Here is an 11,435-nt window from a genome sequence, read left to right as displayed (position 1 = left end):
CTCTCTCTCTCTCTGATTCGCTCTCTCTCCCTCTCTCCATCTCTCTCCCTCTCTCTCTGTATATGAGTATTGTGTGTGTGTGGGTCGGTAAATCATGCGGTATGGGGTGTGTGTGTGTATCATAGTAGTGCATTGTGTCCATATCCCTTCAGTGTGTGTGTGTGTGTGTATCATAGTAGTGTATTTTGTCTACATGCATTCACACTCACAGTAGTGTATGTGTGTATCATAGTAGTGTATTGTGTCCATATCCCCCCACAGTGTGTGTGTGTCTGTGTGTGTGTGAGTGTATCATAGTAGTGTATTGTGTCCATATCCCCCCACAGTGTGTGTGCGTGTGTGCGCGCGTGTCTGTGTCTGTGTATCATTGTAGTGTATTGTGTGTGTGTGTGTGTGGGGGGGGGTATATCATAGTAGTGTATTGTGTGTACGTTTGTGTGTGTACGTTTGTGTGTGTGTGTGTGTCCCACCTCCTCCCTGTCTCTGTGACGCTACAGGACCTGACAGCTGTGACAGAACAGCCTCCTAATGTCACCTAATACCTGCCGCTGCCACGCCAAACATGGCGGCGCGGTGGTGGGGGGCGGGGGTGGCGTACACACGGAGCCGGCGGGGGGTTCTGTTCTAGGCTCATCCGTCTTCATTAGAACGGATGTTCCTCAGGGAGAACCGCAGAATCAACACAGACAGACACGCTCATTTATGTATTCATCTACCTGGGTACACAGGCGGCCCTGTTTGTCACTGTTCCCTGGGTGACAGGGAGAGATACACACACACACACACACACACAAACACACAACCCCCCCCCTCCCTGCACCGGCGCTAATTGTTACACGACTCAAACCACACAGCTCTTTTATTCTGAAATGGTTTTATTTAAATATAAATATGTGTACAAAGTTACAAGCAACAATAGCTCAATTGGTTTAGCAAATAAAATTCTTAATACATTATTAAAAACAAAAACAAACAAAGAAAAAAAAAAAAATTAAGAAAAGAAATATAATCAAAATCAAAATGGCCATTAGTCGTGTTTTTCCCCCCCCAAAGAAGCGTCTGTCCCTCTGCATTCAGGGAGATGAACACCGCTCAAGCAGAGGAAAGGAAAGTCTCGCGAACCCCAAATAAAACGAAGATATAGATTTATATGTTTCTATAATATAAAGATACTTTACAATAGAGCAGCTGACACGCTGTACATTTAAGGCTTATATAAAATATAAAAATAAACACGAGCGATGATATTTGTTCATTCTTCTTCTTCTTCACTTGGTTCGCGTCTCCGTGACGTTGCTGTCCTCCTATCGGAACCGACCGACCGACCGACCGACACCACCAACAACAACAACGACAACAAGGACAGTTCTTTAATTAAACCCACCAAATTGGCAGTACAGGTTTCCACTACGGAAATCCGGAATGTTCCCGGGCAGGTAGTATTCCAGAGGCGGAATGCACACCTACTGTGTAGGTAGGCGGGGCCAGGGGGTGGGTGGGGCCAGGGGGGGCGGGGCCAGGGGGCGGGGTGGGGCCAGGGGGGGCGGGGCCAGGGGGCGGGGTGGGGCCAGGGGGTGGGTGGGGCCAGGGGGGGGCGGGCCAGGGGGGGCAGGGGGTGGGTGGGGCCAGGGTGCATGATAGCGGTTACAAGCCAAGCCAAGTCTCTCTCCAACGAGTTAATTATGGACATGAATTAAGAAATGGCGAATTTTTCATTTTTTTCTTTTCGTTTATTTTTCTTGTCGTTTTTTTTTTCACCGTTTAGTTTTTCTTCACGAGACACGTCATCATCTGCATGCAAACAGAGAGAAAGAAGGGGCGTCCCTCCCTCCGCCCATTTTGTACAGTTACTGAGTCAGGCAGGGTCGTCCTGGGGGGGGGGGGGGGGCTTCTGTAAACATTAGTGAAGCTACTTGATTGTGTCGTAACAACTGGAGTGTATCATCATCATCATCATCATAGCGGTCACAGCCTCTCAGTCTTTGAGTTCGACATGGGCGGCCATTTTACACATCTTTTGATTGTTCCCCAACGATACGACGTCTTTAACGACAACGAGTGTAAGTACTCACACAGTTCTCAGAGACACAGAGAGAGAGAGAGAGATACTGGGGTGTTCACCCCCCATCCCCTCTCCTCTCCTCTCCTCTCTCTCTCCATCCCTCATACAGACCCACCCACCACCATCTCTGGGTTGGCATCCATGTCCTTGTCTTGTCCAACATGGTAGAACATTACATACATGTCCTTGTCTTGTCCAACATGGTTGAACAAAAAAAACAACTCTCTCGTTTTCGACAAAGGCTAACAGATTCTGTTCATTCGTCTATTTCTCTTCTTTCATTCTGCCACCCCAGGTCAGTGGAATTCCTCTTCTGATTACAGAGCTAACCGCTAACCGCTAGCTGTCCTCCCGTTGATGTACAGAGACACAAATGTGCTTAGGATTCCTTTCGCATGCCGACAAACACCAAATGACAACTGTGTGTGTGTGTGTGTGTGTGTGTGTGTGTTATGTAGTGTTGTGTTGTTTTTCTCTTCTCTGAACTGCAAAGTTCTCTTCAGACAAATATAAGGTTCTAGAATCATCCAACGTTCTAGAATCATCCAACGTTCTAGAATCATCCAACGTTTCCTCCTCCATGTTGTTTCGCCCTCCCGCGCGGGGTCACGAGATGAGCCTGTGTGGTGGTAATATCCAGTTTGACCTCTGACCTTTGATCGTCACTGATCAAACACAACCAGTCCTGAATGAAGAGCTGAGGTCGGTCACGTGATCTGTTGGCAAGGTGCATGATGGGTACTGTAGTTTGCAAGGCTCACAGCTGCCTCAGGGACTCCCGTTACGGTACTCCATTACTGTAGTTCCCATGTCCCCCAGTAACACACAAGAATAAATTAACCTAATCTCTTCCCCGTAGATCACACAGATCCCCTTTCATACATAGTCCAGCAGAAGAACCAATCAAAACATGTCTAGCCCAGGAGGAAGGACCAATCAAAAAAGCATCTATCCAGGAGGGAGAACCAATCAAAAAAGCCTCTGTCCAGGAGAAGAACCAATCAAAAAAGCATACATCCCGGAGAGGAACCAATCAAAAAGCATCAGTCCAGGAGAAGAACCCACCAACCAATCCAAAACACCCCTCTCTCTCCTCGTGTCCTCTCCTCAGCTCTCATGGTCCCCCTCCTCCACTCCTCCCCCTTCCTCCCCAGCTTCCTCCTCCCTTCTCCGTCCGTCAACCGACCAACCAACCGATCAGACGTGAGTCTGCATGCGCTGCGACGGCCGCCCGTAGTCGGACTGCTGGGAGGAGGACACCTGCGACGAGGCATAGGAGAACCGGGACGACCCTCCGGACACCTTGCTGGCCTGGTCCGACTGGTCGTAGGCGTCCACCTTCTCGTAGCTCGCCGGCTTCACATAGCTGGTGAACGCCCGGCCGTACGGGGCGGGGAGGTAGGCCGAGGAGCCGCTGCAGAGAGGGTCCGTGGCGTAGATTGCCCCGGCGGGTTGAGCCGCTGCCGCCGCCGCCGCCGCCCCCGCCGCCGCTGCGGCTTGCTGAGCCGCCTGCTGCTGCTGCTCGTAGGCGGAGCGCCCCCCGGTGGTGGTGGCGTAGCGGTGCGAGAAGTCGTAGATGCGCAGCTGTCCGCTGGCCGTCTGCTGGCCGTAGAGGGGGGAGGGGGAAGGCAGCTGGGAGGGGGTGTAGACGGGCCGGGCGTTGGGGACGTACTCGGAGAAGCCGCTGGGCCGCTGGATGGTACCGGTGCCGGCGGCTGTGCGCGTGTCCTCGTGCGCGCGGACGTTGTAGTAGCCGTTGGTGGGGTCCTGGGGGAGGAAGGGGGGAGGAGGGGAGGGACAGAGAGAAGCAGGGGTTAAACGTTGTCGGAGAGGACAATTTATGACGTTCGGATTCGATAAAAGGTTATTTATCTGACGGGGGTTGTGACCGTGTGATCGCCGGTACGTCGTTAAATGTTAAACGCGTCCAGGGGTGCGTTCTGTTAAATCTGTAAAGCGTCCTTGGGTTTGTGAAAGGCGCTATGTAAAACCAAGATATTATTATATTATTATTATTATTGTTATTCAAATGTATTTGGTAGTTTTTTTTGAACATCCTAACATCTCAATTCAGTTGTTCCTCCCTCCGTGTAAAACACTTTATTCGTCGTGTGAAATAAACCACCAACACTTATATTTCTCTGTGTGAAACGCTCTTGGGATGAGAAAATTAAAACGTGTAGTGCCGGAGGAAAAAGGAAAGACGTAGGCAACGTAATGATAACTGTTTAATCAAAATAACAACTTGTACTCTCCGTACAGGACCAGGAAATCGATCACCAAAGCTCTTGTGTCCAAACAGGAAGTTGCAACGTTAATAATCCTCCCCTCTGCCCCTAGTGCCAGAACTGGTTCCCTCCCACTACACAACCAACAGTAAGAGGAGAACATGAACCCATAATGTAGTCACTACAAACGCCAGATAACAGAAAGCAACACTGGTTGGACTAGGAGAGGAGCCTCCCCCATCCCCCCTTCCTCCCCCTCCTCCTCCTCCTCCTTCTAAACGCTCTTCCTCTGTTCTTCCGGAAGGTTCTTCCTACCTTGATGTCCGACCTCTCATCCTCGTCCTCCTCCAACAGGTCGCTGTGCTCCGTGCGAGACGTCCCCGGGGACTCACTGCTGTTGGGAGCCTGAGGGGGGGGCGGAGGGGGGAGGGGGGCGGAGACGAAAACAAACACGGCGGTCAAGGTGGGAAAGACCTCGCACGCGTAAACAACGAGACGACGCACGAAAAAGGGCTGAGGAAAGACTAATGAGACGTTTTTACGGCGCGAGTCACCTCTACGCTAGGCTACGCTAGGCTAATACGAGTCACCTCTACGCTAGGCTACTACGCTAGGCATAAAGAACGTCTGGTTCTCTCTCTCTCTCTCTGTGTTGTCTGTCTGCATCCTAGATCACAGTTACGTCCGTCCTCTAGTCTGTCCTGTTGTCTGTCCTGTCGTCTGTCCTGTCTGTCCTCTGTCCCTGGACATGCGTCTAGATGGCAGATAGGATACAGTGACCTCCACCAGAGAGACACAGAGCTGTGCCCTACACCAGACAGACAGACAGATACAGGTTGGTATGCTACACCAGAGACAGACAGACAGACAGACACACAGACAGACAGGCAGACAGACACAGGCAGACCTGTACACTACACAAGAGACAGACAGACAGACAGACAGACAGACAGACACAGGGCTGTACACTACACCACAGACAGACAGACAGACACACAGACAGGCAGACAGACACAGGCAGGCCTGTACACTACACAAGAGACAGACAGACAGACAGACACACAGACAGACACAGGCCTGTACCCTACAGAAGAGACACAGACAGACAGACACAGACAGACAGACACAGGCCTGTACACTACACAAGAGACAGACAGACAGACGCAGGCCTGTACCCTACACCAGAGACAGACAGACAGACAGACACAGAGCTGTACATCACAGACAGACAGACAGACACAGAGCTGTACATCACAGACAGACAGACAGGCAGGGCCGTAGATCAGAGACAGACAGACAGACAGACACAGTTATTAGGCTCATAGATCACCCACATCATCTATCACACTGTTATCTCTGGCCTGTCCCCTAACAGGAAGCACTGATGACAGATAGCTGTCACAGGAGGACCGGGGGGGGCGCGGGGGGGGGCTCTGAGCATAATGACCAGGGACGGGCAGGGAGAGATAAAGAGAGGGAAGACGGATGGAGGGATGGATAAATGAAAAGGTAAAACCAGGAAAATAGACGATACGACCTGTCATCAATCATGACTGGGAACATAAAAGGATGTTTCTGGATGTAATGACTGGGACTGGGGGGAGGAGGAGAGGGGGGGAGGGAGGATGGATGGATAGAGGGTGGAAGATAAGATAGGGATGGGTGGATGAAAGGGGGAGGAGTTTTACCATGGGCCCTTTGACGTGACTGGGACACGGAGGAGGGGGGATGGGGGAGGAGGGGGGAGGGAGGATGGATGGATGGATGGATAGAGGGTGGAAGATTAGATAGGGATGGGTGGATGAAAGGGGGAGGAGTTTTACCATGGAAACATAAAAGGATGTTTTTGGATGTAATGACTGGGACAGGGGGGAGGGGAGGGGGGAGGATGGATGGATAGAGGGTGGAAGATAAGAAGGGATGGTTGGATGAAAGGGGGAGGGGTTTTACCATGGGCTCTTTGACGTCCTCCTCGTCATCGTTGCCGCGGGCAGCGTTGTGGTCGCTATGGACGATCTGCACTCTGATGTCACTCTTGGAGAGGCGGGTGCACTTCTTACCTGGGGGGGAAACAGGAAACGTGACGTTTATTAACATCTAGATAGAATCTGTGGTAATCACATCGGAAAAGGTGCAGACAGAAAAGGCTGCATTCTGTTCCTGAGGTAGAGTAGCTCTGTTAAAAGGCTGCATTCCATTCCAAGATACAGTATCTATGTTAACACTAGAAAAGCCGTGCCTTTTACCTACTAAAAGAGCCCCCTCTTTACAATGCTCAAGCTGCTATTTACACACACAGACCACTAGTTGACCGCCTTGTAAATTAGCCTGCCTCCTACACAGAAAAACGGCGAAACAGCTTTATACTAGCTTATCCTGATGGGATTTTGAAAATGTAAGGATACTGGGTGGTAGAACGCACATATCTAGGAAAAGTCATGCAAGGAGGGTCCTGAAATTTGATCGAGTGCAAAGATATAACATTTTTCTTTACTCGCATGCCTGTTCTAGTGTTAAAAGGCCGCATTCTATTCCTGAGGTACAGTGTCTCTGTTAAAAGGCCGCATTCCATTTCCGAGGTACAATATCTCTATCAAAAGCCTGCATTCCCTCCCTGCGGCACAGTGTCTCTATTGTAACGCCCTGTGATTGTGCGGCACGATGCTCTTTTCCTTGGAATATGTCTAGCTTTTATCTCACAATGGGTTGGGCTCAATTCCATTTTATATCCAGTCAATCCGAGCAGAGTCAATTGAAATGTAATTAACGGATTGAGAAGTCCACAGAGTCTTGTATCATAATGCTGAATGCTGTTAAAGCGCAAATTGAATAAAGTCTAGTCGTTCGTTCAACTTCAATTCATCCCCTGACGAGACCCAATCGAATTGGAGCGCTGGACACAAGCCCACCTTTTAGAGAAAGAACCGTTTGGACGTTTTTTGGGGAATTTATCAAACTTTATCGACAACCGACTTCGACTGACATTCTAGGACTAGGTATTCAAACATCCTGGTTCAGCCGCTCCGCCCCTCGCCTCTGGAACTCCCTCCCCCCCGACATCAGGAACATTGATTCAATTTCCTCATTCAAAACCCACCTCAAAACCCACCTGTTTACGCAGGCGTATCCCTGTTGATTTACTGTTCCCGTGCTGCTCTGCTGCTAGCTATGTTTTATACTGTATATTTCTATGTATTTTGTATTTTTTATTTGTAATTGTTTTTAAATTTGTTGTTGTACGGCGACCTTGAGTGCCATGAACGGCGCCTTATAAAATAAATGTATTATTATTATTATTATAATTCTCCACTGTTCTCAACCTCACGGCGGTGTGTACGTGTGTACGTGTGTACGTGTGTACGTGTGTACGTGTGTACGTGTGTACGTGTGTACGTGTGTACGTGTGTACGTGTGCAAATTCATACATCAGAGAAAGAAATAACGAATAAAAGGCCTTTGGATTTACATAACGAGATTGTGTTGATTAAACACATTTCAATCGCGTGGAAACCGATGTACAATTATGTTTTTTTTACGTAAATCCAAAGGTGTAGGATTGGGTTTCCACCTCCCCTTCGCACCAATCCATCCTTTTATGAATCCACGGGGTGGGGAGGGGGGGTGGGGGAGGGAGGGGAGGGGGAGGGGGAGGGGGAGGGTGGGGTGGGGAGGTGGGGAGGGGGAGGGTGGGGTGGGGAGGTGGGGAGGGGGAGGGTGGGGTGGGGAGGCACAAGTATACACTCCAGAGAAGGAGGACGAGAGACAGAGAGAGGAGGACGTCCGTCAGTAGAGGCTGGTGGAGGTAGAAAAATCGGAGGCTCGCGGTGGCTCATTGTCACGCACACGTGTGCACGTTCCAGTCCGTGACACTGAGCCTCCGCCAGCCTCCGATTCCTACCCGGGCCAGCCTCCCTCCCAGAAGGCCGTAGTATTAGAGTATTACTAACCGTTGAGCTCACCTTTGCCAGTGTGTCTGCAGCACAGCGAGACCAGCGTGATGACGCAGATCAACAGGACACACCCCCCTCCCACCGCCGCGCCCACGATGATCAGCATGGGCAGGGCCTCTGTGAGAGAGAGAGGAGGGAGGGAGGGAGAGAGTGAGAGGAGGGAGGGAGGGAGAGAGAGAGGGAGGGGAGAGGGGGAGGGGGAAGGGAAGGAGGGAGGGGAGAGGGGAGGGAGGGAGAGAGAGGGGGAGGAGGGAGGGAGGGAGGGAGAGGAGGGAGGAAGGAGAGAGAGCGGAGGGAGGAGAGGGAGAGGGGAGAGGGGAGGGAGAGGGGAGAGGGGAGGGAGAGAGAGGAGAGGGAGGGAGAGGAGAGGGAGAGGAGAGGGAGGGAGGAGAGAGAGTCAGTGTCAGTATTCCACAGATCAGAGAGTGACAGAAACAGAGCAGATCCAGTCAGACATCGTTGCTTCCCTCCTAACTCTCTCTCATCCCCCTGTCTCCTGTCTCTCATCCCCTCCACCCCCCCCTCCCCTCCTCCCTCCTCTCTCTCTCATCCCCCTCTCTAATCCCACTCACACTTGACGCCTCTGTAAATTCATCAACAGTAATCCTGCCTGGTCCCGCTCAGAGACCTAGCAAGTTAGCTAGCTGGCGTACCCGTGTAAGCCCAAGCCGCTGCCCCCCCCCCCTCCCAGCCCCCAAGCCCCACAGCCCCCCATCCTCCCAGCCTCCCTCCTAGCCTCCCATCCTCCCAGCCTCCCATCCTCATCCCCAGCCTTGTATCCCCATCCCCAGCCTCCCCACCCCATCCTCAAGCCCCTTCCCCAGCCTCCCATCCACCAGCCTCCATCCACCATCCCCATCCCCATCACCAGTCTCCCAGCTTCCCATCCCCAGCCTCCCAGCCTCCCATCCTCCCACCCCCATCCTCCCCAGCCTCCAGCCTCCCAGCCTCCCATCCTCCCATCCCCATCCTCCCCAGCCCCAGCCAGTCTGCTCCAGTGTCTCCCCAGAGAGGCCTAACAAGGCCTGACGTGCCGCGCGGTAGCAGACAGTTATCTAATTAGAGATTTGAGGAGACGCGGAGGCTCCCCTCTCCTCCCCTCTCCCCCCCTCTCCCCCTCTCTCCCCCTCCCTCCCCCTCTCTCCTCCTCGCTGCTCTCTCCTCTCCAGAGACACAGAGCTTTTGCACGTTGATGCAGATTCCCTGTGAGGACCGTACTTCTGCTGTCTGCTGCAACAAAGGCCTTCCATGTCTTATAGCCCCACAGAGGAGTGTGGAGTGTCTAGTGTGTGTGTAGTGTCTAGTGTGGAGTGTGTAGTGTCTAGTGTGTGTGTAGTGTCTAGTGTCTTATGTCTAGTGAGTGTCTAGTGCCTAGTGTGGGGAGAGTGGAGTGTCTAGTGTGGAGTGTCTAGTGTGGAGTATCTAGTGTGGAGTTTGTAGTGTGTTTCTCCTGCAATGACTTATAAATAGATAAGTAAGAGTTATGAGTTTTCATACTCAAATGTATTTGTTGTAAGTCGCTTTGGATAAAGGCGTCTGCGCTAAATGCCAACAATGTAAGTGTGATGTGAGATGTGTGAGAGGGAGTCTCTGGCCTTATTTCAGCTCATTTTAAAAAGGTTAGAACTCCTGTCTGAAAACTCTCCTCTGTGGCTGACACTCAGAGAGAGAGAGAGAGGGAGGGATAGAGAGAGAGTGAGTGAGTGAGAGAGGGAGGGATAGAGAGGGGGAGGGAGAGAGAGAGAGGCAGGGATAGAGAGATAGAGTGAGGGATAGAGTGAGAAGGTGGGAGAGAGAGAGAGAGAGAGAGATAGAAACAGAGAGGGATAGAGGAATAGAGAGAGAGTGAGAGAGAGAGAATGATAGAGAGAGGGAGAGGAGAGAGAGTGATAGAGATGTGAGAGAGAGGGAAGGATAGAGAGAGAGAGAGTGAGAGAGAGAGTGATAGAGAGAGGGAGGGATAGAGAGAGGGAGGGATTGAGAGACAGAGCGAGAGAACAGAACAGAACAGCTCGTCCCGGGCCAACACCACACACCTGTGGCTTCTTCACCTAATTGACTTTTTTGTCCCGATCGATGCGGCTGTGATGGGCCAGGCTGCTTATTCATTAAGGCGGAGCATCTCCTGATTAAACTCTATTGATTAGAGGAGGTATAATTAAGATAAGCACCAGGTTGGAGCTCAGCTCTGACCCTGCCTGAAGCCCTCTGCACCGCCTCGGCCCAGAACCAAGAGTCTGTGTGTCGCTCGTTGGCTGAGGAGATTTTGGAGAAGGGTTTGGGGGCTGTCTGTCATTGGTTGAGAAGATGAGTTTTGGGTGTTTGTCTCATTGGTTGAGAAGATGAGTTTTGGGTGTTTGTCTCATTGGTTGAGAAGATGGGTTTGGGGCTGCGTCTCATTGGCTGAGAAGGTGGGTTCAGAGCTGTGTCATTGGTTAAGAAGATGGGTTTGGGGGCTGTGTCATTGGTTGAGAAGATGAGTTTTGGGTGCTCTCTGTTATTGGCTGAGAAGATGGGTCTATGCTGTGTCTCATTGGCTGAGGAGACACATAAGAGAAGATGGCTTTGGAGAGGAGGAGGACCCAAGGAGTGAAGACCACCGGGCTGGCTGGCTGTGTGTGTGTGTGTGAGAGAGAAATAAGGACCCCCCCCCCCCATCCCACCCCCAGACCTTGACCCCCTGACCCCTACCTTGCTCATTGAGGGTGACACCCCCCCCCCCCAATCCCACCCCCAGACCTTGACCCCCTGACCCCTACCTTGCTCCTTGAGGGTGACCAGGGCGGTGCCGGTGCCGAAGCGGTTCCAGGCGGTGCAGTTGTAGCGCAGCGTGAAGGTCCTGGCCAGCGTCTCAGACAGCACCAGGGACGACAGCACCCCGTGGTCGCTGCCCACCGTCTGCACAGAGAACCTCCCGGAAGACCCGGACGACAGGCTCACGTCCCCGAACGTCCACACCTGGGGGGAGGGGAGGGAGGGGAGAGGAGGGGAGGGGAGAGGAGGGGTAGAGTTAGTCGTCTTTATCTGGACAAAAAAGGTTCCTGCTGCTGTCTGTGTCTGTCTGTGTGTCTGTCTGTGTGTCTGTCTGTCTGTCTGTGTGTGTCTGTGTGTCTGTCTGTGTGTCTGTCTGTGTGTCTGTGTGTCTGTCTGTCTGTCTGTCTGTGTGTCTGTCTATGTGTCTGTCTGTGTGTCTGT

The 11,435-nt window shown here is 51.9% G+C and overlaps 1 protein-coding gene across 1 annotated transcript; it reads right to left on the bottom strand.

Annotated features, from left to right (window-relative positions):
* Window positions 1–3,259: 3,259 nt before the first annotated feature.
* On the bottom strand, window positions 3,260–11,198 carry LOC308175453 (kin of IRRE-like protein 3; the record flags this gene model as incomplete). The annotated part of the gene is made up of 5 exons (XM_080551120.1): window positions 3,260–3,829; window positions 4,606–4,695; window positions 6,241–6,350; window positions 8,250–8,357; window positions 11,000–11,198. Coding segments are annotated over 5 exons (1,077 nt in total), but the record flags the coding sequence as incomplete, so codon positions are not given.
* Between the last annotated feature and the right edge of the window lie 237 nt (window positions 11,199–11,435).

The sequence above is a fragment of the Nansenia antarctica genome (genome assembly GCF_963989245.1).
Source record: "Nansenia antarctica genome assembly, contig: SCAFFOLD_911, whole genome shotgun sequence".
In the NCBI taxonomy this organism is placed as follows: Eukaryota; Metazoa; Chordata; class Actinopteri; order Argentiniformes; family Microstomatidae; genus Nansenia; species Nansenia antarctica.
The sequence above is the reverse complement of the archived record's forward strand: the minus strand, read 5'-3'. Positions and strand labels throughout refer to the sequence as shown.